The sequence below is a fragment of the Bos grunniens genome, chromosome 19, assembly GCF_055505025.1.
Source record: "Bos grunniens cultivar Pamir isolate PY7600 chromosome 19, Bosgru_T2T1.0, whole genome shotgun sequence".
Taxonomy (NCBI): domain Eukaryota; kingdom Metazoa; phylum Chordata; class Mammalia; order Artiodactyla; family Bovidae; genus Bos; species Bos grunniens.
In genome coordinates, this window is record NC_141183.1 from 7,548,048 (window position 1) to 7,575,083 (window position 27,036).

At 57.5% G+C, this 27,036-nt stretch overlaps 1 protein-coding gene and 1 non-coding gene across 6 annotated transcripts in view; both read left to right on the forward strand.

The window, feature by feature from the left end:
• The first annotated feature begins 2,152 nt into the window (after positions 1–2,152).
• The window catches only part of ITGB4 (integrin subunit beta 4), a 32,628-nt gene continuing 7,744 nt past the window's right edge, over positions 2,153–27,036 (forward strand). For 4 of the 5 annotated variants that reach the window (XM_086356159.1, XM_086356160.1, XM_086356161.1 and 1 more), the window contains exons 1-30: positions 2,461–2,828; positions 6,367–6,455; positions 7,435–7,517; positions 7,730–7,831; positions 7,973–8,177; positions 9,149–9,245; positions 9,433–9,604; positions 10,549–10,812; positions 11,087–11,176; positions 11,456–11,578; positions 12,040–12,204; positions 12,354–12,430; positions 13,643–13,845; positions 15,409–15,512; positions 15,616–15,714; positions 15,851–15,980; positions 16,551–16,673; positions 16,770–16,876; positions 17,611–17,644; positions 17,833–18,024; positions 18,281–18,384; positions 18,659–18,717; positions 18,857–18,880; positions 20,194–20,342; positions 20,429–20,608; positions 21,402–21,550; positions 24,282–24,486; positions 25,654–25,811; positions 26,152–26,332; positions 26,461–26,598. In XM_086356159.1, coding sequence (XP_086212285.1) covers positions 6,377–6,455; positions 7,435–7,517; positions 7,730–7,831; positions 7,973–8,177; positions 9,149–9,245; positions 9,433–9,604; positions 10,549–10,812; positions 11,087–11,176; positions 11,456–11,578; positions 12,040–12,204; positions 12,354–12,430; positions 13,643–13,845; positions 15,409–15,512; positions 15,616–15,714; positions 15,851–15,980; positions 16,551–16,673; positions 16,770–16,876; positions 17,611–17,644; positions 17,833–18,024; positions 18,281–18,384; positions 18,659–18,717; positions 18,857–18,880; positions 20,194–20,342; positions 20,429–20,608; positions 21,402–21,550; positions 24,282–24,486; positions 25,654–25,811; positions 26,152–26,332; positions 26,461–26,598 — 3,796 coding nt within the window. In that variant the 5' untranslated portion in view covers positions 2,461–2,828; positions 6,367–6,376. Of the gene's footprint in view, positions 2,186–2,460; positions 2,829–6,366; positions 6,456–7,434; positions 7,518–7,729; positions 7,832–7,972; positions 8,178–9,148; positions 9,246–9,432; positions 9,605–10,548; positions 10,813–11,086; positions 11,177–11,455; positions 11,579–12,039; positions 12,205–12,353; positions 12,431–13,642; positions 13,846–15,408; positions 15,513–15,615; positions 15,715–15,850; positions 15,981–16,550; positions 16,674–16,769; positions 16,877–17,610; positions 17,645–17,832; positions 18,025–18,280; positions 18,385–18,658; positions 18,718–18,856; positions 18,881–20,193; positions 20,343–20,428; positions 20,609–21,401; positions 21,551–24,281; positions 24,487–25,653; positions 25,812–26,151; positions 26,333–26,460; positions 26,599–27,036 lie in introns of those variants that run through there. The other variant, XM_086356162.1, reaches the window with a different exon arrangement.
• TRNAA-AGC (transfer RNA alanine (anticodon AGC)) lies at positions 23,519–23,590 on the forward strand. The gene has a single exon. It is a non-coding gene; the product is annotated as a tRNA-Ala (tRNA).

Consider the following 27,036-nt stretch of genomic DNA (forward strand, 5'->3'; position numbering starts at 1 on the left):
GAGCAAGTCTGGCCTCCCTGAGGCTGTGGAATGAGCGTGGGTAGGTGGGAGCTGCCATCTGAGGTTCCTGGACCTCTGTTTCAGGGACCTCAGCTCTTTGGCAAAGTCTGCAGAAGGAAACCCCACTACATACCAGACTCACTCTGGCCCTAAGGCTGCAGAATCAGACAATAGGGGGTTTTGTCTTATTATTTTTTTTTATATAGAAGTAATATGTAGTACAAAGCTCCTTAACCCTTTGGGGACCAGTACCTATTTGGGAATTCAGTGTAATCAAAGGATCCTTTTCCCGGCAAACCCACATTCCCGTGTCAGATACACCTTGAGTTTCACACGTGATCTCAGATGATTCATGGACCATCCCCCAACCCAGGTCCATACTCAGGTTCCGGGTAATGAAATTCCAGACTTGAAGAAACCCGAGGGACCTCAAGAGTTGTCTTCTGAGGGCCTCTCAGGGTGCACGTCTCACCTCTCAACTGCTGCCAAACTCCTGCTCTCCTAGTCTTTTTTTTTTTTTTTTGGATTGTGATGCACAGCATGTAGGATCTTAGTTTCCCAACCAGAGATCGAACCTGTGCCCCTTGCATTTGAAGCACTGGACCCTTGCATCTTAACCACTGGATCACCAGGGAAGTCCCCCTAGTCATTTTTTATATATATGATTTTATTTATTTTTGGCCGTGCTAAGTTTTCGTTGTGCGAGCTTTTCTCTAGATGCTGCGAGTGGGGACTACTCTCTAGCTGCGGTGTGAGGGCGTCTCATTTCAGAGGCCTCTGCTGCGGACCATGGATTCTAGAGTGCGCAGGCATCAGTGGTTGCGGCTCCTGGGCTCTAGAGCGCAGGCTCAATCGGTTGCGGTGCACCGGCTTCGCTGTTCTGCAGCATGTGGGGTCTTCCAGGACCAGGGATGGAACCCGTGTCTCCTAAATTGGCAGGCAGATTCTTTCCCACTGAGGCACCAGGGAAGCGCTCCATTAGTCATTTTTAAAGGGGTCTGGAATGAGGAGAGGAAGGGGTTGCTGGGCTCAGTGGGGTCTGTGGTATTACTGCCTCTGGGCCGGGCTCTCCTTCTCTCGGAGGGCGCATCAGCAGCCCCCACTGTGGGGTACACCCCTGATGGATGGTGCCGGCAGCTGCTCCCTGAGCCTGTATTTCCCGGGGTGGACTGGGCGACTGCTGGAGTAGCTCAGATCCGTAGAGCATGACCTGGGTACCCCAACCAAACTGGGGTTTCTGCCACAGAGCTCCCGACTCCAGGAGCTAGCCTCTGAGCCCCTGGCCCATGCAGAGCAGATCTCAGATGACTGGGCAAGGTGGCAAAGGGGAGACCTGTGGCTCGCGCAGTTGCAGTGAGCCCTTGGTGTCCTTGGCGGCTCCTCAGTCAATCCCAGCTGTTCCTAGGGTCACTCTGAGAGCTGGCGGTGTTTGCGTCTGTTTACAGATGAGAATGCTGAGGCTCAGGGAGGCCGTGTGACGATCCCTTCTGGGTTGACTACACGTTTATTGAGCAACTGCTATGTGCAGGCACTGAGCTAGGTGGTGGGGATCAAAAGATGTGCTACACCGTGTCCATCCTTGGGGTTCACCATGCAATAGGGAAGAGATCCCTAAACAGATTATTTCAAACCAGTGTGGCAAATGACAAAAAAAAAAAAAAACCACAAAAAACAAACATGCCCCAGGGGCACACAACCCAGTCCAGGGTTCAGGGAGGTCAAGGAGGCTCCTTGGAGCATGTGACATCAGCATAAGGCCCTCAAGGATAAGGAGGAAAAACCAGGCTGGGTGAGGGTGGGAAGACCCCAAGTAAAGGGACCAGCCTGGTGTAAAAGAGCCCCAGTCGCTGTTTGCAAAAGATGCTGGCTTGAAGCTGCTTGGTTGGAGGAGAGAGGGGGCATTTGTGCAAGGTGGGGCCAGAGAAAAAGACCAAGTTGAGGTCATGGAACAACACCAGAGAGTTTAATCACTTAACCAGCAGCACTTGAGAGAGGATGGGGAGGGGGGAGTTCAGATTTGTGAAGCAGCTTGTCAAGAACAGCTGTAATCATTCGAGTGTCTCTCCACCTCAGGTGGGTGCTGCCTCTTGAGGGGCATTACTCTTGCTTTAAGAAGGTTTAATTAGCTTGTCTGCAGACACTCAGAGAACCAGTTCTTGCCCAGAGCTCCCTCTGTGCACACGGGGTGAGTGCGCTGGGGAGTTGGGGAGGCTAAGAAGATGCTGGGAAGGCAGACCTGGCCTGGGGCAGCCCAGGGCTCGTCCTAGGTGCCGGCACACAGAGAGGGGGTGCGCGGCGTTGATTGTCGGGTTGTGTGTCTGGGGCTCCTGGTGGCTCCCCAGGGCAGGGGCGATGGCTCCCGGCCCAGGGTCTGGAGGAGAGGGACGGCGGTCCCAGAAGGGGGCTAGGAGGGACCGCCTCCAGCTGGGGGCAACCCGGCCCTCGATCCTGAAGCCCGGAGGGGAGAGGAGGCTCCGCTCCCGGGGCTGGACCGGAGAGAGGCGGGTGGCTCCTCCCCGGCCCCGCCGCCCTGGGTCGGGGAGCAGGGCAGGGCGCTGCGAGAGCCGCAGCCCTTTCCGGGGGGCGGGCCCAGAGGCGGCAGCGCCCGGCTCCTGCCCCGACAGGTGCGCGCCGCGCGCAGGAATGCGGCCGGCCTGATTCACCAGCGCCTCCTTCCTACCTGCCTCCCTCCCCATAAAGCGGTCCCCTCCCCGCCGCCGCCCGCCCTCCCTGCAGCCCGCCCTCCGCACCGTCCCGGCTCGCCCGCGCGCCGCATCTGGAGCCGCCGAGCGGAGCCCAGCGCGGGGAGGGCGCGAGTCAGCCCCAAGGTAGGTCCAGCCATCCCCCCGCACTCCGCGCGCCCCTCCAGGGCCCCGAGCCGCCGAGGCTGGGCGCGCTGTAGGAGATCTCCGAGGGGAGAAGCGGAAAGGGAATGCGCACCCCAGCCGCTGGCAGCCCCAAGGGGAGCTGATTGGTGGACCGGCGGCTTTTGTTTTCCCAGCTCTTCCTTTCCTAAAGGCCGGCCGCCCAGGGCAGGTGCCCAGCCTGCCCCGGTGTGTCCAGGGGACCCCCGGGGGAAAGGGAACAGGCAGAGCTGGAGAAGGCGCTTGGTTGTCAGACCTCTGGGTGGAGGAGGGCAGCAGGGAGAGAGGTCTGGGCGTCGGGTGGGCACTTGGGAGAAGTGGTGGGCAGGGTCCCGGCGGGTGGCCTACTGGGCTGGACACTTCTCGGGTTCAAAAAGAAGCAGCCACCTAGAGGCAGAGGCCCTCCGATTTAGCTGGGTGGTGCCACCGTCCATCTGGGGTCTGGGGACTCCCTGACTCTCCTCTCCTCCTGGTTGGGCACACGCCTGCCTTGCTCCCAAAGTCAGCTCAGGACACCCTTTCTCCAGGAAGCCCTCCTGACCTCACGGCCCACCACTGTGACCTCCTCCAGGGCCAGCCCCGCCGTCCCCACCCCCTCAGCCCCGGGTGGCCCTGTCTCGTTGTAGGTGGGGGCCTCTAGATGGCTCCTCCTGGGCTCCTTCTCCCCAGTGGCCTGGCCACACCCTGAGCCCAAGGCTGGACTGGGTTGTGGTTGCCTCGGACCACAGCTGGAAGTGAAGGCTGCGGGTCTCTGTCCCCGGGGGCTGAGCGGGTAAAGGAGAGCAGGAGGGACAGTGGGGAAGGGGTATCTGTCTGTCTCCTTGGCCTTGAATCTGCGGGTGATAGAGCAGCAGAGGGGCCAGAGGATAGGGAAGCAGGAGGGAAGAGAGCGGTGGAGGGTGGGTGCGGACGTGCCAAGCGGGGGCTCCCATGGGGTAGGTATCAGGAGAACACTGAGCCCATGTTATGTGGGCCATAGCATGTGTCCAAGAGTATGTATGTCCCAAGCCTGCCAGACTGGGTGTGCCGCTATGTGATAACAGTGGGTGGCAAGCACTCACTTCCGGGTCCAGCTGCTACATAAAAAGGCCCCGCGCCTGGTGGGACCCAGAGTAGCCTGGAGAGTTTGTGTCCCAAGGGCTCTGCCCATGCTGCCACAGTCACGTCTCCCAGGAAGCCCACAGTCCTAACTCTTATGTGAGATCTTATTTTTTCACCCACCAATGACTACTTTGAAAACTTTTAGGGAGTCCCTTGGTGGTCCAGGGCTTCCCAGGTGGCAAAGTGGTAAAGAGTCCGCCTGCCAATGCAGGAGACACGGGTTCGATCCCTGGGTCAGGAAGATACCCTGGAAGAGAAGATAGCAACCCACTCCAGTATTCTTGCCTGGAAAACTCCCATAGACAGCGGGGCCTGGCGGGCTGCAGTCTGTGGGGTAGCAAAGAGTCAGACGTGCCTGAGCATGCATGCAGTGGTGATCCAGTGGATAGGAATCGGTGCTCTCACTGTCCGGGCTTGGGTTCAATCCCTGGTCAGGGAACCAAGGTCCCACAAGTCACTTGGTGTGGCCAAAAACAAAAAAGCTTTTTAGGCAGTTCCCTGGTGGCCCAGTGGTTAAGACTCCGTGTTCCCAATGCAGGGGGCACAGGTTAATTTCCTGCTTGGGGAACTAAAATTTCTCATGCTGCAAGATTCAGCCTTAAAAGAGAGAAAAAAAAAACTTTTAAAAACACAAGTTGAGTCAAACACAACACTCTGTGTGCATTGCTGCTGTTTTAGTCTCTGAATATAACGTGAAGGTTAAATGGGGCAGGGGGGCTGCTGCTGCACTGCCCCATCTCATCTGGACAAAGGGGATCAGGCAGTCATTCCCCCACTGGTTCCTATGCAGAGTAAATGGCAATTATGTACGTGACATGCTGGGCACTTGCCCATTGTGTGCCCAGCCTGTGGGCACAGGAGAGTGAGTAAGAGCCCGGCTGGGAAGTGCCTGTACCTGCATGTGTAATGGTGCCCCAGGGAGGCCCGGGGAAGCAGCCAGTATTGTGTAGCCTGTGGGTGTGGTGCCTGTGCCCCAAGGCCGCAGGAAAACCATTTCCCCCCAAGAAGCAGCCCTCCTCAGCTGGCTTGGGGCACCCTTACCCCAGGCCCTTCCTAGAGGCGGGCTCCTCCCCAGCTGACCGCCTGCAGATGTGTTGGAGCTCCTGGTGGCCGCCTCGGAGAGATGGAGGCATGCCCTCCTGCAGCCCCTCGGGTCTCCCCAGAGCCTGGGGTGTGCCTGCCCCACAAGCCAAGGATGAGGGCCAGTAGGCATGGCCTAGTCTTGGGCTGCTGGGTGACTGGCTCTGGAGAAAGTGGCCGGGGTGGTCACTCTTGCCCTCAGCTCTGCCAGGCCAGGTGCCTCTGGCCAGCCCCTCTCTTCAGCAGGCTGTCCATCTTGAAATGTTCTCAGGGATGTCACTGAGAAGGTCACGAATGACTTGAGATATTTTAATAGTTGAACCAAAGGGGCCTTCCCTGGATCAGTCGTAAAAGAATCTGCCTGCCAATGCAGGAGACACGGGTTTGATCCCTGATCTGGGAAGATCCCACACGCCGAGGAGGAGCTGAGCCTGTGTGCCACACTATTGAGCCTGTGCCTTAGAGCCCGGGACCCCTAAGCAGAGAACCCACCGCAGGGAGAACCCTGAGCACCGCAACTAAGGAGAAGCCCATGGAGCAAGGAAGACCTAGCACAGCCAAAAACAATGAATAAATAAATCGTTTAAAAAAAAAACAGTGAAGCAAAGGCAGATGGGGTGTCCTGGGGTGGCTGGCAGTGTGTGTGTGTATGAGTGGGCTGCAGGGGTTTTTAATCCCCCTCCAGGCTAACTTTTGAAAGGGTGACCTGCTCAGGATCCCCCCACTCAACTCGGGCAGGCACAGGTGAGGGGACGCCCTCTGATGGGCCAAGCAGCCATTACAGAACTTAGCTGAGTAGCAAATCATGTCCTCCCTTCCCCAGGCCCCAAATACTGCGGAGGGCCCCCTCCTCCTGGGCTGTATCCCATCACCGAAGGGCAAGTAAGCGGGCCAGGACCCTCTAGGGTGGCCCTGTCCCTGCCAAGCCTGACGCAACCCAGTGGGGTCTGAAAGGCAAGGGTGGAAAAATCCCTGGTCTGCCCTCCGGGGAGCCCAGTACAAAAGGCCTAGCAAATGGGACAAGCTCAGAGCCTAGAGTCCTCAGTGGTGAGAGGGTGGGGACCTCCCTGGCAGGGCGTAGGCCTACAGGGCATCTGGCCGCTCTAGGGATGCCAAGGAAGGGGGCAGAGGAAAAGAGGGATCAGGGGTCCTGGGCCCTACCACTTGTAGGCCAAGTGGCCTCAGAACGTCACTAAAGTTCTCAGAGCCTCAGTCTGTACATCTGTGCAGTGGGAACAGTGGAGCTCTGACGAGGACCCACTGAGCTGACACGTGGACCAGGGTTGTCAGGCATCGTGTGTCAATTGTGGGTGTTTTACAGGAAGAGGAGGATGGCAGGGCCACATCCCAGCCCGTGGACCAGGCTGCTGCTGGCAGCCCTGCTGAGCGTCAGCTTCCCCGGGCACGTGGGTGAGTCGGACACACCCCTGCAGCACCCTTCTTGGCGGGGCCTCAACTTTCAAGACACTGCCCTTAAGGTAGCAGGGTGTGGGGGGAGGCTCTCTGTCTTGCCCAGACCCTCACTCAGCCACTCAACAAACAGCCATCACCCACTTTAAGGGCTGCGGAGCCATGATCCTGAGCTGCATGGCCCAAGGGAAGCGCAACGAGACTTGGTCTAAAGGAGGGAAAAGATATCCACTCAGAGAAGGCAGGCGCTTGCAGGGTGTGCTGAGGCCTGGACAGCGGAGTTGAAAGGTCTTATGGGAATTTGAAGGAGAGGGAGGTGATCATCACCGGCCCTCTGAGTGTCTGCAGTCTGCAAAGGGCTCCTACTGATAGAATAGTGCCTGTCCGTGGACGCCATGGCTGGCAGCTCAAAGCAGTCCGTGGTGGGAACGTTTATACTTTGGAGATCGGTAAATGCTGCGAGTCAGGGCTTCCCTGCCCTCGCCCGAGACACTGCTGAACATTAACAGCGCTCCTTTTCCTGAGTCCAGGGGCCCCGCCCACCAGCGCGAGCGGGTCCTCACTGTGATTTTAACTGAGCAAAACCAGAGGGTATCCCAACCTCTGGGGAAACTGAAGTTTCACCTCCTTTATTTATTAAAAACTCACCATGTGCAGGGCATAGGCTTGGCAGTAGGGACACTGATCAACGAAACACAATCCCAGAGGAGCAGGCAGTGGGGCTGGTTAGGGTGTCCCCGCCAGCAAATGGGCCAGCACCTCCGTCTCAGCCCCCACCCTCCTTCCCTCCAGACTTGGGTGGAAAGTCCCAGTTTGAGACCTGGCTCTGCAGGTTGCTAACCACATAGCCATTGGCCTCTGTTTCTCCCTCTGTATCTTGGGAGAGAGTCCCTACCTCTTTCAAATGAGGATGCTTAAGGGAAGGGCTTGGCCCTGGGTGAGACCCATCTCAGTGGGCCCACCCCGCTCTGCTCCGCAGCGAACCGCTGCAAGAAGGCCCAGGTGAAGAGCTGTACTGAGTGCATCCGCGTGGACAAGGACTGCGCCTACTGCACGGACGAGGTGTGTTGCTGCCCAGCCCGGCCGCCTCCCCAGCCGCGCGCCCCACCCCTGGGCTCTGGCCAAGTCACACTTGCCACACCCTCGGCCCAGCCTCGGGCCAGGTGGGCGTGGGAGAACGGGCAAGGGTTCAGGAAAATCGAGGGGCGTAAATCTGGGGTTAGGACAGCAGCGGGGACAGGCAGTGCCCCCTGACCCCATCTCCTTCTGGCCAGGTGTTCAAGGAACGGCGCTGTAACACCCAGGCCGAGCTGCTGGCTGCCGGCTGCCGGCTGGAGAGCGTGGTGGTCATGGAGAGCAGCTTCGAGATCACGGAGGTGCCTGGGGTCAGGGGTCGGGGGAGGCAAACTCAAGGCTGGCTGCTTATGGGGTGCTATGGGGTCCCCTGGCTGAGCTGAGCGGTCTCCGTTAGATCTGGAGAGACCCTCCAGCCAGCTGTCCCCCTCCCTTGGGCGCAGGAAAGGCAGATTGACACCACGCTGCGCCGCAGCCAGGTGTCCCCCCAGGCGCTGCGGGTGCGGCTGCGGCCGGGCGAGGAGCGGCACTTCGAGCTGCAGGTGTTCGAGCCCCTGGAGAGCCCCATGGACCTGTATATCCTCATGGACTTCTCCAACTCCATGTCTGATGATCTGGACAACCTCAAGAAGATGGGGCAAGATCTGGGTATGGAGCGGAAGACTTCGGGGCATGGAGAGGGTGCCCCCTGCCCCCAGCTGCTCAGGAGGCCAGGGCTCAGGCTAGCTATACCTACTCCTCAAGGAAGGACAGGACTTCTGAGCACCCCAAGAACTCCTTCTCACCATTCTCAGAGGAGAGTCCTGGCCAGACCCCCAATAACCATTCAGCAGTACAGAGGGAGGGCCCCACTGGGTGGGCCCCAGACCCCCTCTGGTCCTTTTTGTTTTTTTTTGCTGCACCGTGTCATGTGGCTTGTGGGATCTTAATACCCTGACCAGGGGTCAAACCCTTGCCCCTGCAGTGGAAACCCAGAGTCCTAGCCATTGGACCGCCAGGAAATGCCCTCTTCTGATCTTGACAAGGAGGGTCCCAGCTGCTATGAGGCTGTTAAGTCCGAGCTTAACAGATGGCTGGTCCAGCTCCCCACCCACCCCCTCCAACTGGCTGCATGCATGACTCCAGGTCCCCTGAGTCCCATTCCCTTCATCTGTAAATAATGACAGGGCTGCTGTGTGCACGAACTGATGCCAAACATGCAGAGCATTGATGTTAAGTTATTAAGTTATTCTTCCTCTTCCTCCTTCCAAAACTAGCCCCCAACACCTATGTAGATGTGGGGTTCTTGGGACTCAGCTGCCCCTTCTTTTTGTTTTTAAAAAGTTTATTTATTTTTAATTGAAGGATATTGCTTTACAATATTGCATTGGTTTCCGCCATACACCAACATGAATCAGCCATGGGTGTACATATGACCCCCTCCCTCTTGAAGCCCCCTCCACCTCCCACCCATCCCACCCGTCGAGGCTGTCACAGAGCCGCCCGGGGTTGAGGTCCCTGAGCCACGTGGATAATCCCCTCCGGCTTCTCTTTTACACGTGGCAGTGCGTCTGCTTCCCTGCTACTCTCTCCGTTCGTCCCACCCTCAGCTGTCCCCCGTCTTTCCTACTGATGCCCAGCTCAGGTCCTGAGGCAGCTCACCAGCGACTACACAATAGGATTTGGCAAGTTCGTGGACAAAGTCAGCGTCCCTCAGACAGACATGAGGCCTGAGAAGTGAGTGATCGACCGAGTGGACAGTGGTCCTGGCCAGGTGGCCCGCCTCCTCTCCACCCAGGCACTTTGAAAATCTTGGGGTTGCACTGAGCCAAGGGGGTGGTCCGCAAGGACAGTGGGTGCAGGGCATGGGGGTCTTCTTCCCTGACTTGCTCTCTCCCTGACACTCCCCTTCCCACCTTCCCAGGCTGAAGGAACCCTGGCCCAACAGCGACCCCCCCTTCTCCTTCAAGAATGTCATCAGCCTGACGGAAGACGTGGAGGAGTTCCGGAATAAGCTGAAGGGGGAGCGCATCTCAGGCAACCTGGATGCCCCGGAAGGAGGTTTTGATGCCATCCTGCAGACGGCCGTGTGTACCGTGAGTGTTGGGAGGCTCCTTCCGGCCTAGACCAGGGCTGTGTTTCTCTACAAGGTCAAGAGTTGCCCACTGGCCTGCTCTGGTGCCAGGCTGGGGCCCCCATACCCTCAGACAAGCTCAGACCCTCTGGGGGACCCTCAATTCCAATCCAAGTTTAGAGGTGTTGGGGCCTGAGCAGTCTTACCCTGGTTTTGTCTTGGTCACCAAGGCGGACCTGAGCCTCGGCGTTCTGGAATCTTAAGTGCCCCGAGCCCAAGCTCCCTGCTAATACCCATCTCCAGCTGTGCTAGAGGAGGGCACTTTTTACGTGTGCATCAATTTTTTCATTTAAAAAATAATGCACTGATGTTATAGACAATTTGGAAAACAAAGAACAGAAATTGCCCATAATTCCACCACCATCACAGAGACAGCCAGCTGCTTGCTACCCCGCCAGCGTGTATCATTCCCTTATGTAGTCGAAATCAGTGCATGTTATAGTTCTGCCCTTTTTTCCCCCGCCTATTGCTTTTATACACACGGTTTCCAAAGCCACCCTATGTATTTCTCAAACAAGTGGCCACGCGCTGCTGTCCCTGTTTTAAGTCTTTTGTTGAATGTTGTGTGGTGTCCGTTTTTCTATGCAGTTGAGAGATGCTCGCAGAGTGATTGAGGCCTTGAGGGGACAGCTGGCTGAAACTGGCTCCCATCTTGCATGGTGCCCGCTGTGGGCACAGTCCCTGCGTCCGTTTCCCGCTCCCCATGGCTGGTTTCTGTGTCCCCTCCCCACCCCGGTCATCCTCCCAGCGCTGTTTGTCATGAGCGTTGCTGACGGAGGCTGTGAATCCCGAGTCCTTGCTGAGCGCAGCGTTGGGGTACGCCTTCACCGTGGCGGTGTGCGGCGCTGTGACGTTGCCGTCAGCAGGCCGCCTGCTCCACGGGCACCCCCTTCTTGCTCTCCCCAGAGTGACATTGGCTGGCGCCCTGACAGCACCCACTTGCTGGTGTTCTCCACCGAGTCGGCCTTCCACTACGAGGCCGACGGGGCCAACGTGCTGGCCGGCATCATGAGGCGTAATGACGAGGAGTGCCACCTGGACCCCACGGGCACCTACACCCAGTACAAGATGCAGGACTACCCGTCGGTGCCCACCCTGGTGCGCCTGCTCGGCCAACACAACATCATCCCCATCTTCGCCGTCACCAACTACTCCTATAGCTACTATGAGGTGAGGGGCTGGGCCTCCCTGGGCCGGGGGAGGGACCCATGGAGCTTCTCAGACACACCCACCTCCACCCTCCTTTCTTTCCTTCCAAAAACTTCAGATGGGCCCTGGTGGGAAGAGGTGGTCATGTGCCCATCCTCCAACCCCACTCCCCAGCAGGCGGGAGCTGAGAGCGTCCCCCACCCGCAAAGTGGGTGAGCCCCAGAGCTCCTGTCTCCATCCAAAGTGATGACGCTCATCAGAGGCTGAGCCCCGGGCCCGACTTTCTCCCCCACAGAGGCTGTCGTCGTATTTCCCCGTCTCTTCACTGGGGGTGCTGCAGGAGGACTCGTCCAACATTGTGGATCTGCTGCAGGAAGCCTTCAACGTGAGGGCCAGTGCGGGCTCCAGGGTCCGAGGGCGGCGGGGGCGGGTGGGAGAGATGGCTGAATGACAGAGGATTGGGAAACAGGATGGAAGAGCAGAAGGGTCTCCTGTGGTCTCTGAGGAGCCCCCTGGGCCTGGTCCCAGGCTCTTGCAGGCTCTGCTCCCATGACCCCCCAGCACCCAGGCCTCCATGCAGATAAGACTGCAGCTCAGGCAGCCAGGCCATGGTGGGTGGGTCTGGGCCCACCTCCCAAGTCATCAATAACCTGCCCCCTTTTAGCGCATCCGCTCCAACCTGGACATTCGGGCCCTGGACAGTCCTCGAGGCCTGCGGACAGAGGTCACCTCTAGGATGTTCCAGAAGACGGACACGGGGTCCTTTTTCATCCGGCGAGGGGAAGTGGTATGCCTCCGTGGGGGCCCCGAGACAGGGGAGGACGGGGACAGCGCCCTGCGGGGTGGGATCTACCCAAACAGAGATCCAGAGCATGGCCTCCCGAGTCAGACAGACCTGGGTTTGAAGCCCCCTGGAGCAGCCTCTTGGCTGAGCTCTGCACCGCCCTTGGCTGAGCTCTGCACTGCCCTTGGCTGGTGCTCAGCTGTAAAGCGGAGATCAGTCAGCATGGAGCCCAGGTTGCCCAGCTGAACGAGAGGGCCAAAGGCAGCCCTGCTTACTGTCGGGCTCTTGTTGTCCTGACTCTGCCTGGAGGAGCGAGTTGGGAGCCCTGAGGAAGGACAGGCAGGGAGCTGGGAGCCAGGGGCCAGACACATTCCTGAAGCTTTAGGGCCGAGAACTTTCAGGTAGAACTGCCATCCCGGCTGGTCCAGCCAGGCCTGCCTCGACTAAAGACGGGGTCCCTGCAGGGCACATACCAAGTGCAGCTCCGGGCCATCGAGGACCTGGACGGGGCTCATGTGTGTCAGCTGCTGGAGGCAGACCAGAAGGGCACCATCCATCTGAAGCCATCCTTCTCCAACGGCCTCCGGATGGACGTGGGCGTCATCTGTGACGTGTGCTCCTGTGAGCTGGTATGACACAGCCCCGCCAAGGGTGTGCGGGCAGGGAGAGGCTGAGCTGACCGCCCGAGGACCCGAGTAACAAAGCAGAGCTCCCTTTTCGGTGTGGCGGCAAGCATCTCCCCCTCTCCCCCACCCACCCCACCACGATTTCATTCCAGCAAAAAGAGGAGCGGTCATCTCGCTGCAACTTCCACGGGGACTTCATGTGCGGACACTGTGTGTGCCATGAGGGCTGGTAAGTGTGGTGGGGGTGAAGCCAGCACCCCGGATGCCAGCAGCTCCCAGTGAAGGGGCCCGCAAGTGCTTGACGCTGGGCATACCATGGAGGCAGGCTGAGGAGGGGGTGGCAGCCAGGCATAGAAAAGGCTGAGAAAGGGGCACATCCAGTTGCTGGATTAAATTCAAAGAACTTTGAAAAACATGCATATGGGAATTCCCTGATGGTCCAGTGGTTAGGACTTAGTGTTCTCATGGCTGGAGCTGTGGGTTCATTCCCTGATCCAGAGACTTAAGATCCTGCAAGCCATCCAGTGCAACACCCCCCAACCCCCCAAAAAAACCCTGGATAATTCTTGAAAAAAAACCTGGACCAGTCCATTCTGAAGGAGATCAGCCCTGGGATTTCTTTGGAAGGAATGACACTAAAGCTGAAACTCCAGTACTTTGGCCACCTCATGTGAAGAGTTGACTCATTGGAGAAGACTCTGATGCTGGGAGGGATTGGGGGCAGGAGGAGAAGGGGACAACAGAGGATGAGATGGCTGGATGGCATCACTGACTCGATGGACGTGAGTCTCAGTGAGCTCCGGGAGTTGGTGATGGACAGGGAGGCCTGGGGTGCTGCGATTCATGGGGTCGCAAAGAGTCGGACACGATTCATGGGGTCGCAAAGAGTCAGACACGACTGAGCGACTGAACTGAACTGAACTGATATCGGATTATCTCTGGAAAGTCATTTAAGAATCAGGACAGGGTGTTGTGGGTCGGGCAGAGCGGGAGGCTGACTTTGCCCTCCATCCCTTTTGAACCTTTACTATCTGAGCCATCCTGGAGAAGGAAATGGCTACCCACTCCAGTATTCTTGCCTGGAAAAATCCCATGGACAGAGGAGCCTGGCGGGCTACAGTCCATGGGGGCACAGAGTCGGACACGACTGAGTACACAGCACATTTGAGCCATGGGCCCCTATTCCCTGAGCAGAAGTGAGTCACGAATGAGTGATAGTAAGAGTAAGGGCTTTTCAAGCTTCAAGACATTGAACAGATTTGTTGTGACTTGAGGGGACAGAGGGAGGGTCTCAGGGAACTGAGGCTTGAGTTCAGTTCAACCACTGCTGTCAGCTTAACTTAGACCCATTTAGAGCCTCAGTTTCCTCATCTGTAAAATGGGATGGTGAAGGCCCAGCCTTCTTGCTGGGCAGTGGGGAAGTGACTGGCTCCTCCCGCAGGAGCGGCAAGACCTGTAACTGCTCCACCGGCTCCCAGAGTGACCTGCAGCCCTGCCGGCGGGAGGGCGAGGACAAGGTGTGCTCCGGGCGGGGCGAGTGCCAGTGTGGCCACTGTGTGTGCTATGGCGAAGGCCGCTACGAGGGTCAGTTCTGCGAATACGACAACTTCCAGTGTCCCCGCACCTCCGGGTTCCTCTGCAATGGTGAGCTGCTGACCCAAGTGGGGTGGTACAGGGCTTTGGGGGTGGCCTGGGTGCCCAGCCCACACCCTGCCCCGCTGGTTCTCCCATCAGAGCCCAAGTTGGGAGAGCCACACCAGGAGTCAGAATCCGCATGTGCAGGCCAGATTCCCTGAGCGCCTCCCGCAAGTCCAGCCCCAACCTGGACCTCTCTCCTCCTCCAAAAACTTGATGCCCAAGGCCCCTACCAGCATGACATTACTCTTATGTTTAAGACTCTGGCTCCCCTGAGGTCCTCCAGTCCACGCCCACCTTCTTCTCCACTCTCCCATCCCACCAGGGTGGGTACTACCCAGCTTGGTCTCAGGGATTGGTGCTATAAGGCATGGTGATCTTTCCTCTCTTGGAAGGTGCTACATCTCTGGCAGGCAGGGCCTGGGGTAATGCATCCCACAGGGCCCAACACAGTGTGGGTCCAGGCCAGGGGCCCATAGGCTGGCCAGAGCTTCTGGAACTGGGCAAGGGCCACAGAACCCACAGGGGCCATGTGGAAGGACTGACTGGGCAAATAGAGGAGATTGAATGAAAATCTACTCACCAAATACTTATTAAATCCCAACTGTGTACTTGCCACTGGGGGTCTACTCTTTCCTTCATTCTTGCTTTTATCTGCCTTCTTTTCTCTTTACCTGCCTACCCTACAGTGCACTCAGAGAAATGAAGGGAGAACCCAGGATGTCTGGAGAAAGACAGGTATTTAGCACAGGTGGAGCCATGAGATAGGAAGGGAGGGAGATGCTGCTGGAAAGGAGACAGGGCCAGAGTGTGAGAGGTTTGGATTCCAGGCCAGGATGTATCCAGTTTTAGTCTAGTCCACACTTTTTCTTAAAGGGCCAGACATTAAATGTTTTCAGTTTTGTAAGCCAAACCGTTTCTGTCACTACTGCTCAGCTCTGCCCTTGTAGCAGAAAGCAGCTATAGGCAACACGGAAGCAAATGAGTATGGCTCTGTTTCAGTAACACTTTTGCAAAAGCAGGTGGTGAGCTGGATTTGGCTTGCAGGCTGCAATCAGTCAATAGCAAGGATATTGGACTTTATCCTTTGAGCAAAGGGAGTCATTGGAGGTTTTAATTTCATTTTCTCTTTATATGTTAACTTTGTATCCAGCCACCTTGCTCAACTAACTTATGAAACCTAGCAACTTATCTATAGATTCTTCTTGCTATTTGGGGACATTTCTGATACTGGCAAATAATGACAGTTTTTTGTTTTTTACTTTCTAATACGTATGTTTTATTTCTTTTTCTTACCTTATTGCATTGGCCAGGATTCATCAAAGGTTCTTAAATAGGGGAGACATGTGACTGGGTTTGTGTTTTGGGGTGATCACTCCATCTGCAGAGTGGAAGGTAGAGGGCAGAATAGAGCGGGGAAAAATGGAGAGAAGGGAATGCCAGGAAAGAGAGGAAGAGATGGCTCTGCCCATGGCTGGAGACATCCTAGCTCCCAAGGCAGCTCTGCCGGGTGGGCAGCCTGGACTGCAGGTGCAAATGTGCCTCTCCACTCTCGCCTTCCCTTCTTTGCAGACCGGGGACGCTGCTCCATGGGTCAGTGCGTGTGTGAGCCTGGCTGGACAGGCCTGAGCTGTGACTGTCCTCTCAGCAACGCCACCTGCATCGACAGTAATGGGGTGGGCCAGGGCCTGAGGCAGGCAGTGGGGGACGGTGGGCAGGGCCCCCTCACAGACAGGGATGGGGGCGCAGCTGGCTCACGGGGGCCTCCTCTCGCCTCAGGGTCTCTGTAATGGGCGTGGCCACTGCGAGTGCGGCCGCTGCCACTGCAACCAACAGTCGCTCTACACGGACACCGTCTGCGAGATCAACTACTCGGCGGTGAGGCCAGACTCCCTGGGTGTGGGCACGGGGACCCATCGCCATGGGAGCTGCCCAGGCAGTGAGGTTGCGGGAGTGGGCCTGGCAGGGGCCACCCAGCATAGTACCCGTCTGCCCCTCCTCTTTGCCCACCCAGATCCACCTGGGCCTCTGTGAGGACCTGCGCTCCTGTGTGCAGTGCCAGGCCTGGGGCACTGGTGAAAAGAAGGGGCGCACGTGCGAGGAGTGCAGCTTCAAGGTCAAGATGGTGGATGAGCTGAAGAAAGGTACAGGGCAGGCAAGAGAACTGGGCACGGGGAGACCCCTAAGCGGGGTCGCTCATCAGGGCGGGGCTGTAGAGCTGGGTAGGGGGCTCGTAGTCCAAAGTGAGGACAGGCAGAAGAGGGGTTCCAGGCCTGGGGGGTGGCCACAGAATCCAGACTGGGCACACAGACCCAGGGAGGGGACGCACAGTCTGGCCAGGGCACCCAGTCCTGGGGAGGGGGCCATGAACATAGCAAAGGCGCAAAAACGGGCCCTGGGGCACACAGCCTGCTTTCCTCTGGGTCAGAAAAATGTTCTAGAAGCCCAGCTCCTGAGTGACGCCCAGGATAGGCACAGATTTGCGGGCTTTGACGGTCCTGGGCAGGGCAGCCCCCACTTCACCGCCCCCCATGTGCACAGTCTGCCAGGAACTCACATTCTTCCCCAGGGAGAGGCCTCCTCCCCTCCACCCCGACCCCGTGATGGGCAGGGTGGGCCCCAGAGCAAGGCCGTGGTGAGGAGCGGACCCCTCGCCAGGCCCTGAGGCGCTCCGGGCTGGGGTCGGGTGCCCTGCTGACCATCTGTGTCTGCAGCGGAGGAGGTGGTGGAGCACTGCTCCTTCCGGGACGAGGACGACGACTGTACCTACAGTTACACCGTGGAGGGGGACAGCGCCCCTGGGCCCAACAGCACCGTCCTGGTGCAGAGGAGGAAGGGTGAGCCGGCGGGCCGGCAGGGTGGGCCTGGGTGGCCTGTCAGACCCACATCGGGGGGGAGGCACTGGCTCCCTCCTCCTCCTCTCTCCTCCCTAGAATGCCCCCCGGGCACCTTCTGGTGGCTCATCCCCCTGCTCATCTTCCTCCTCCTGTTCCCGGTCCTGCTGCTGCTGCTCTGCTGGAAGTACTGTGCCTGCTGCAAGGTGGGGGCTCCCCTGGTCCCCACCCCACTGGGGTCCCTGTAGGGGGCAGAGGCCAAGGGAACCCACACGTTCCGCCCAGCTCTGGTGCCGTCCCCACCCCAGCCCCTCGCCTCTGCCAGCCACCAGTGGCTGGATTCCTGGGAGTCCCTGGCCCGGGGGTCAGCCGCATGCAAAGGGTCACGAGAACCAACAAGAAGGAAGGGCTCTGCCCACCAGGAGCTGGCCGTCTCCCTGGGAAGAAAGACCGGAGACAGGAGAGTGCAGAGCATGGCCTGGCATGGGATACTGAAGGGGGCAGAGGTGCCCCTACGGCAGCCCCCAGGGTCGTATTCATGCGTGTTACAGGGAGAAAGCGTTCTGTGATCAAATACTTTTGAGAAAGCGGTTTCTCCTCTGCAGGGCTTCTCGGAGCCTTTGAGCTAGTTGTTTGTATAAGGAAACTACATGGGGAAGGAATTCAGTGCTTCCCAAAGGGGTTTGATCACAGAACCTTTTCCTTTCCAGAGTAGATAGCGGGACCAGAGTCCCATGGCATGCATTTTGGGTACCCTCTGCCCCTGTTCGCCTCTGTGTCCACACCCAGGCCCCTGTAACTGCCTGGATATCCCAGTGTCTGGGGAAGGCACTGCTGACCCCTCTGGACCACTGGCGTGGGTGGGAGGCAGTGGCCGGAGGGACTTCCCTGGGCCGGTGCGGCCGTCTCAGCTCTCATCCCCGCCCTCCTTGCCTCCTAGGCCTGCCTGGCCCTTCTCCCTTGCTGCAACCGAGGTATGGGCCTGGCCTCGGCGGGGGCGGTGGACTTCTGACAGCTCCTTCCTTCAGCGGGGGTGGAGGGGAAGCAGGGTGCCAAGTCTGGGACAGAGGCCGGGGACGGTGGAGGTCCCACCTGTGGGGTGTGGTGGGGGAGGGTCTAGGAAGCAGCCCCTCAGCCCTGTACTGAGGCCCAGGTCCCACAGGTCACATGGTGGGCTTCAAGGAAGACCACTACATGCTGCGAGAGAACCTGATGGCCTCGGACCACTTGGACACGCCCTTGCTGCGCAGCGGGAACCTCAAGGGTCGCGACACGGTCCGATGGAAGATCACCAACAACGTGCAGCGGCCGGGCTTCGCCTCGCACGCTGCAGGCATCAACCCCTCAGAGCTGGGTGAGAGCCGGGGCTGGGCACCACGTCTCCTGGCGCTGCCCTTGGGGCCCAGGGCACATTCACACTGCTCCCCGGTCTGGGATCCAGCATTCCTCTTTTCTCTGGGTATCGGGTGCAGGCACAGGGCTGGCCACCTCCTACCCTTCCTGAGGGGTACATGCCCCCGGTGCCCCCCAATCCGAGCCCGGCTTCTGGAGGAGGCTTCTGTGGTGCCCATCATGGCGGGACTGACGACCCCCCTCCTCACCTGCCCTAGTGCCCTACGGACTGTCCCTGCGGCTTGCTCGCCTCTGCACCGAGAACCTGCTGAAGCCTGGCACGCGAGAATGTGACCAGCTGCGCCAGGAGGTGGAGGAGAATGTAAGGAGCCGGTCCCAGGCAGTGGGCACCTCTGGGCCGGGTGTGAGCTGGGTGGCAGGAGGGCAGAGGGAAGCCGCCTTGGGTGGGAAAGAAGGGCTTTCTCGGACACACGTGTGGCCGGGGGGTCCCCTGGGATCTGCCCCACATGAATGCTTCCAGAAGGGTAGAGCCACTGCACATGCCTGTGGCCACACCCCCAGCCATGCCCAGGAGGTCCTCTGGGTGCAGGGGCTCCCCCAGGGCCCCAGCCTCACAGCCCTCCCTTGCCTGGCAGCTGAACGAGGTGTACCGACAAATCACAGGCGCTCACAACCTCCAGCAGACCAAGTTCCGGTGGGTCCTAGGCGCCCGGGGTGGGGTTGGTTGGGGGGGGCGCTGCTCCCATAGCTGATGCCAGGGGATTTCTCCCAAGCAGATAATCCTTGCCCCCTAGGGACCATCTGGCTCACAGTCTTCACTTTGTCCCCCACAGGCAGCAGCCCAATGCCGGGAAAAAGTGAGTCGAAGACACATCCGTGGGCAGTACCAGCCCCAAGTCCCACCTCCCCCACCCCCACCTCCCGCATCCCCACTTCCATCTCCATCATCTCCGCCCCATGGGAGAGGAGGGCTGTCTGGGTCTGTCCTGGGGTAGGACCTTCACTGAACACATACCCATACGAAGCCCTCACCGAGAGCCAGCCCCTGTATGAGAATAAGAAACCCACAGGGAAACGAGCCAACCCAGTCCCTGGCCTCACACGGGCAATAGCTCCCACCCAGTACCAGGGATAGCCGGTGCCCAGAGCCAGCCCTCCTCTGAGGCCAAAGGCCTTGATCCTGGAGGCGCCGCTGGTTACCAACCAGATGGTCCAGTGGGTGACACACTTCTTTCCCAGTTCCCACCCCGAGTCCCAGATCCCCCAGGGAAGAGTGGGGTGGGGTTCAATACCAAGAAGACAAAGCACAGCTCTCACCGGGCACATTACTGTGGGTAAGAACCATTGAGACTGGCACTTTGAGTGTTGACCACCGGTCAGGCCTTGTTCTAAGGACTCGTGTGTGTGGTTATCTTACTCAAGTGGGGATCATTGCTATTCCCATTGTATAGTTGAGGAAACTGAGGATCAGAGAAGTTGAGCAACTTACCCAAGGTTACCTAGCCATTGAGAGAGAGAACCAGGGGAATTCCCTGGTGGTCCAGCAGTTAAAGCTTCCCAGGTGGCTCAGTGGTAAAGAACCTGCCTGCCAGTGCAAAGGACAAAAGACGCGGGTTCAGTCCCTGGGCGTGGAAGATCTCCTGGAATGGGAATGGCAACCCACTCCAGTATTCTTGTATGGAAAATTCCATGGATGGAGGAACCAGGCGGGCTACGGTCCATGGGGTCACAAAGGGTCAGACACAACACAGCACGACACAGGAGCAGCAGTTAAGACTCAGGCTTTCACTGCCAGGGACCAGGTTCAATTTCCATGTGGTTGGGTAAAAAAAAAAAAAAAAAAAATTAAGATGAAAAGCCAGGATTGCAGCCAGGCAGTCTGGCCTGTCCCCTTGGCATCTTTGCTGCCCCGCCTCTGTGTGTGCGTCATCAGCCCTTCTGGGAGAGGTGGGCAGGGAGAGGAGCCTCCTCTCACAGATAAGGACCCTGAGGCTGCAGGGGGCGGCAGCAGGGCCAGCCCGGGCCTCTGCGTCTGTCTGGCTCTGAAAAAACCTCTTTTTGCTGCCTGGAATCTTGTGCCCCAATGCAGAGAGGACAGGCAGGAGGGGTGGACAGGGACGCGTGGCAGCCTCCCAGCTGGCCTGACACCCCCCACCCGCCCCGCCCCCAGGCAGGACCACACCATTGTGGACACTGTGCTGATGGCTCCCCGCTCGGCCAAGCAGGCCCTGCTGAAGCTGACGGAGAAGCACGTGGAGCAGGGGGCCTTCCATGAGCTCAAGGTGGCCCCCGGCTATTACACGCTCACCGCAGACCAGGGTAGGTGGGCAGGCTCCCTGTGCTCCTCCCTCTCAGCTCCCACCCCCGTGCGGCCCCCTGACGCCTGTCTGACGGCTCCCCACCAGATGCCCGGGGCATGGTGGAATTCCAGGAGGGCGTGGAGCTGGTGGACGTGCGGGTGCCTTTGTTTATCCGGCCCGAGGACGACGACGAGAAGCAGCTGCTGGTGGAGGCCATCGACGTGCCTGTGGGCACCGCCACCCTCGGACGTCGCCTGGTCAATATCACCATCATCAAGGAGCAAGGTCGGTCAGGATGGGGGCCAAAGGGGACTCTGGGACCCTTGTCTCTCCTCAATCCAAGTGGAAGTGGGACCTGGCCATGTGGCCTAGGCAAGCGACTCAACCTCTGAGCCTTGGTTTCTTCATCTGCATAATGGGTATCAGGCTCTTTTGAGGGGGTTGTGGCTGTACCTCTCTCATAAGCGCTCAGTGTGGGGCTTCTCTTATCATCACCAGAGGGTACTGAGTTCTCCTAGAGCCGTCCCACGACCCTCTCCTTGTCCTGTGGCCTTTGAACTTGAGACTGAATGGGTCCCCAGGATGCCGGGACATCAGAGCAAGAAGGGACCTGGGGCTTTTTCTGCCCAGGCCTACCTAGAGGGCGGGCAAGGCGTCAAACCACCGTCACCTACCTGGCCTTCCCTGCTAGTTCCTCGGGGAACCTGGACTTGTTCATAACCATCCTTCCAGCGTCCGGAGGGCCTGTTCTGGTCGCTGACCCCTCCTCCCCACTTGCCGCAGGACTTAGGCCTGCTCTGCCCCGGTCCTCAGTCTCAGCCCTCATCTCTGGTCTTGCCGCTGCCTGGCCTCCCTTCTCTGCCCCAAACCGTCCAGGATGTCAGCTGGACACTGTTCCAGCCTTGTCAACTTTTCCTGGAAGACTTTCCCAGCACCTCTGTCCACCCTCCCTAGAGAGCAGAGGGTTGAGGGTGATAAGCAGACTCCTGAAGTCTGGACCGGGCTGGGCCAGAGGGAGGGCAGGGGCTGAGAGGGGGACTGTGGTCAAGACCCCTGACCAGCGCCTGGCTCCTTGCAGCCAGCGGGATCGTGTCCTTTGAGCAGCCCGAGTACTTGGTCAGCAGCGGGGAGCACGTTGCCTGCATCCCCGTGGTCCGGCGCATCCTGGACAGCGGCAAATCACAGGTCTCCTACCGCACACAGGATAACACCGCCAAGGCCAACCGGGTGAGTCCTTGCCACGAGGTCAGGCACATCCCAAGGGCCCAGTGGGGGCTGGACACAGCGGCATCCTGGGTCTCTGGATGCTGGTGGTGCCACAGGCTGGCCTCCCAAGGACACGTTTCCCCTGCCACCCTGCAGCAGGGGCATCAGTTCAGTTCAGCTGCTCAGTCGTGTCTGACTCCTTGCGACCCCATGGACTGCAGCACCCCAGACCACCCTGTCCATCACCAACTCCCGGAGCTTACACAAACTCATGTCCATTGAGTCGGTGATGCCATCCAGCCATCTCATCTTCTGCGTCCCCTTCTCCTCCCGGCTACAGTCTTTCCCAGCATCAGGGTCTTTTCAAATGAGTTGGGAAGATCTCCTGGAGAAGGAAGTTTCCTCTTCTTGCCTGGAAAACCCCATGGACAGAGGAGCTTCGTGGGCTACAGTCCATGGGGTGGCAAAGAGTCGGACACGATTGAGCGATTTCACTTTCACTTTCACCAAAAAGGCCAGTGATGCCCTGAATAAGGCCTCATCATGTCCAGACCATCCGTGTCCCCCTTGCAACATTCCAGGATCCACCCGGACACTCTTCAAAGAAACAGACTGCCCCCTCTGCCATGGCCTAGGGACTCTGGTCTTGTTGACGGGGGATCACAGGCCTTATGTCCCCAGGCTGTCATTGCCAGGCAGGCCCTCTGTCAGCCAGGCCATAGGACCAATCCTTCAGGGCAGGGAGGGCCGCGTGGTGGGCTGGTGTCAACTTTATCACTTTTTCACAACTTAATCACTCTCAGACAACAGCCATGTCCCTGCTTAGTTTGGCTTATATGTCTGTTTTTCTAAATTAATTACCAACGTTTTGTGTATTTTGATTTTTTTGGCCATGCTGTGTGGCTTGTGGGATCTTAGTCCCCCAACCAGGGATCAAACCTGGACCCAGGAACCTGGCAATGAAATTGCAGAGTCCTAACCACTGGACTGCCAGGGAATTCCCTATTACCATTACCAATTTTTTTAATTAATTTTTTATTGGCATACAGTTGATTTACCATATTGCTTTTCTGCTGTACAGCTAAGTGAATCAGTTAAACATAGACATATATCTATCCACTCTTTTTTAGATTCTGTTCCCAGATAGGTCATTACAGAGTACTGAGTAGAGTTCCCTGTGCTATACCATAGATTCTTATTAGTTATCTATTTTATACCTATTACCAACATTTTAAAAGTAGAAATATTCATATCAAAACTTCACTGGACTTTCCTCTTGGACCAGTGGTTACGATGCTGCGCTTTCAGTGCAGGGGGCATGGGTTCGATCCTGGTCTGGGGAAGTTCCATGTGCCACAGAGTGTGGCCCAAAATTAAAAACGAAACAAAAAAACTTCACTCAAAAAGTAATAAAGGTTAGTCACACTGGCCTGCAGACCCACTTGGCAATCATGAGAGCAAGTGTGCGCACACACCCTATTCTTTATTTCTTTTTATAGGTAGGAATAGTTCTTATTACTGCTCTAATGCTCCCAGTAAAAATTCCAAAAAGGAATTTGTACAACCATAACGTCACTGAAAGTGAAAAAGTGAAAGTGTTAAGTCGCTCAGTCATGTCCGACTCTTTGCGGCCCGTGGACTGCAGCCCACCAGGCTCCTCTGTCCATGGAAGTTTTCCAGGCAAGAATACTGGAGTGGGTTGCCTTTCCTTCCTCCAGACGATCTTTCCCACCCAGGGATCAAACCTGAGTCTCCTGCATTGCAGGCAGATTCTTTACCATCTGAGCCACTAGGGAAGCCCTTTATAAGGATCCTTTGGTAGTGAACTATGTTTTTTAACATTTTTAAATATTTCTCAACTTTTTATTTTGAAAAACTTCAAACCTACAGCAGAATGGAAAGACTAATAAAATTAGCACCCATTGTTGATAGTTGCTTTCTCTTTTTCTATACAAATGTATACATGTATGTATATACAGATATATGCCTGGGGGTATAGCTCAGTGGTAGAGCGCATGCTTAGCATGCATGAGGCCCTGGGTTCAATCCCCAGTACCTCCATCCTTACATTTTTGGGCTTCCCTGGTGGCTCGGACTGCTAGCAAAGAATCTGAATGTTAGCTTACAGCGCCACCTAGTGGGATTATGTGAAAAGGCTTCCCCCTACACACTGCAATCTATCTGCCCCATATAGGTACACATTAATCCCAAGACATTCAGGAAAAAGCTCTAGGGCATTGAAAAATAAAAACAGGAGGTAATAGAAGCACCCCACCCAGGAGGCAGGGCCGGGGGGCTGGTGGGATTCAGACTTCAGAGCCCCAGGGCGGGGAACAGTTCCTCCCTCCTAGGTGAGGCCTGCAAATCTCAGCTCCCCTGGCTGAGTGCCTGCCTGTGTGGGACCCCCCTGTATCTGCATCCTTGTCTCTCTGTACTTTGGTTCAAATCCCAGCTCCACCACAACTACCTGTGTGAACTTGGGCATCTTTCTTTACCTCTGTGTGCCTCAGTTACCTGATCTGTAAAATGGGGACAGTAATATCTCTACCTCACTCTGCCCTGAGGAAGAAATGAGTTAATATCTGTAAAGTACTTGATGCACAAGAGGTGCTGTATAAACAGGAGCCATTCCGGTGTCCACGTGGGAGAGTCTGCGTGAGGGTCTCTGCACTGGCTGTCGGGTGGGGGTGGAGCGTGTGGCCCTGGCTCATCTCCCAGGCCTGCTCCAACTCTGACCCCTTCCCATTCCTAGGACTACATCCCCATGGAGGGTGAGCTGCTGTTCCAACCTGGGGAGACCTGGAAGGAGCTGCAGGTGAAGCTCCTGGAGCTGCAGGAGATGGACTCCCTCCTGCGGGGCCCCCAGACCCGCCGCTTCTACATCCAACTCAGCAACCCCAAGTTCGGGGCCCGCCTGGGCCAGCCCCAGTGTGCCACTGTCATCATTGGGGACCGAGGTAGCCGGAGCCTGGGGTCAGGTTAAGCAGGTGGGGAGGGAGGGCTGGGGCTTCTTGACAGTCTCAGCCGTAAAAATACAGAAAGCTCAGTTACATTTGAATCTCAGATAAATAACAACTCAACTTGTAGTATACGTATATCCCATATGCTATCTGGGATATACTTATTCTTAAAAAGTATCTTCGTGTGAAATTCCAGTTTAACTAGGCATCTTGTATTTATCTGGCAACCCTGCTCTCAATCAGAGAGACCGGGGTCATGTGGCCACAGGCCTGCCGCTGGCTGGGAATCCCACCATTAGGCCTTAGCCTTTGACTTCAGCCTTAGTTTAAGCTAAATGCAAGTGTTTCAGAAGGGGTGAAACACTTCTTATGGGCCCTTAGCTTCCAGTATAGTGGGGCCTGTGAGCCCACCCTGGAGGGGAGGTTTGCCAAAAGGATGGGGGCGGAGGAGGAGTCGGGGTAGGGGAGAGAGGAAGGGCGTTGGGAAGAGAAAATGTTCTCTGTGGGACACTCCTTGGCTGCCAAAGGGACAAAGAGAGCAAGCCCTTATCCCTCTGGAGACCCTCCTGGGTCCCCCTGGAGCAGGGGGAAGATTCAGTTCAGTTCAGTTCAGTCGCTCAGTCATGTCAGACTCTTTGTGACCCCATGGACCACAGCATGCCAGGCCTCCCTGTCCATCACCAACTCCCGGAGTTTACTCAAACTCATGTCCATTGAGTTGGTGATGCCATCTAACCATCTCATCCTCTGTTATCCCCTTCTCCTCCCACCTTCAATCTTTCCCAGCATCAGGGTCTTTTCAAATGAGTCAGTTCTTCTCATCAGGTGGCCAAAGTATTGGAGTTTCAGCTTCAACATCAGTCCTTCCAATGAACATTCAGGACTGATTTCCTTTAGGATGGACTGGTTGGATCTCCTTGCAGTCCAAGGGACTCTCAAGAGTCTTCTCCAACACCACAGTTCAAAAGCGTCAATACTTACAGCACTCAGCTTTCTTTATAGTCCAACTCTCACACCCATACGTCTGATGTGATGTGAGGGGGAAGGAGTCTTGGTGTTTAACTGGGCGTCTGGTGCCCCCTGGTGGTGCAGATGGGTTCCTGTCCCCTCAAAGCCAGAGAGGAGTCTCTGCTGACTGCCTTGCCCTGGCTTGACCCCCTGCAGATGAGCTGGACCGGAATGTAATGAACCAGACCGTGTCATCACCCCCACCGCCCCGGGGTGACCTGGGTGCCCCACAGAACCCCAATGCCAAGGCTGCTGGGTCCCGGAAGATCCACTTCAACTGGCTGCCTCCTCCTGGCAAGCCGACAGGGTACCGGGTAAGGTGGGGGGCGACGAAGGGGGTGGATGGGAGGCCGGGCATATGCTGCAGAGGTTGGCCTGCTGAGGCCAGAGAGGGCCCCAGGGAGAGGAGAGGACGTGCTTGGCCTCAGTGGGTGGGGAACCCCCATCGGCCCCTGGGGGAGGAAGAAGTCCCTGGAATGTGGCCCCCAGAACCCAGAAACACCTGTGCCCTATGCCAGCCCTGCTGCGTGCGCCTGGCAGGGCACTCAATCCCTCCACGTCTGTGTGCCCACGGGACTGTAAGGGCAGGGCTCAGCGGAGGGACGGTGGGCTCTGCCAGCTGCTCCCCGCTGACCAGCCCCACCCTGGGCACAGGTGAAATATTGGATCCAGGGTGACTCCGAGTCTGAAGCCCACCTGCTTGACAGCAAGGTGCCCTCAGTGGAGCTCACCAACCTGTACCCATATTGTGACTACGAGATGAAGGTGTGTGCCTACGGGGCGCAGGGCGAGGGCCCCTACAGCTCCCCGGTGTCCTGTCGCACCCACCAGGAAGGTGAGGCCTCACCACATCCATCCCTGGCCACCCTGATGCCAGCCTGCCCAGCCCTGGCCCCGCCCAGAACTCTGCCCTCTTGTCCGCTGTTGACAGCACTCTTCCTGCACCCTCTCTGCCCCACCCAGTGCCCAGCGAGCCCGGGCGTCTCGCCTTCAACGTTGTCTCCTCCACCGTGACCCAGCTGAGCTGGGCTGAGCCGGCTGAGACCAACGGCGAGATCACAGCCTACGAGGTCTGCTACGGCCTGGTCAATGAGGACAACCGTAAGGACCCGCCCTCCTCTTCTGCCCCCAGGGAGGGAAGGGGGTGGAGAACGGGAGGAGGTCACGGAGTCCAAGTCAGTGGATGAGCCCCCACTCTGGTTGCCTGGGGGCATCATTAGGTTTGTGGTCAGGTTTGGGATTTCTTTGGAAGGAATGATGCTAAAGCTGAAACTCCAGTACTTTGGCCACCTCATACAAAGAATTAACTCATTGGAAAAGACTGATGCTGGGAGGGATTGGGGGCAGGAGGAGAAGGGGACGACAGAGGATGAGATGGCTAGATGGCATCACTGACTCGATGGATGTGAGTCTGGGTGAACTCCGGGAGTTGGTGATGGACAGGGAGGCCTGGCGTGCTGCGATTCATGGGGTCGCAAAGAGTCAGACACGACTGAGCGACTGAACTGAACTGAACTGAACTTGGGCTGAGTTAGTTGC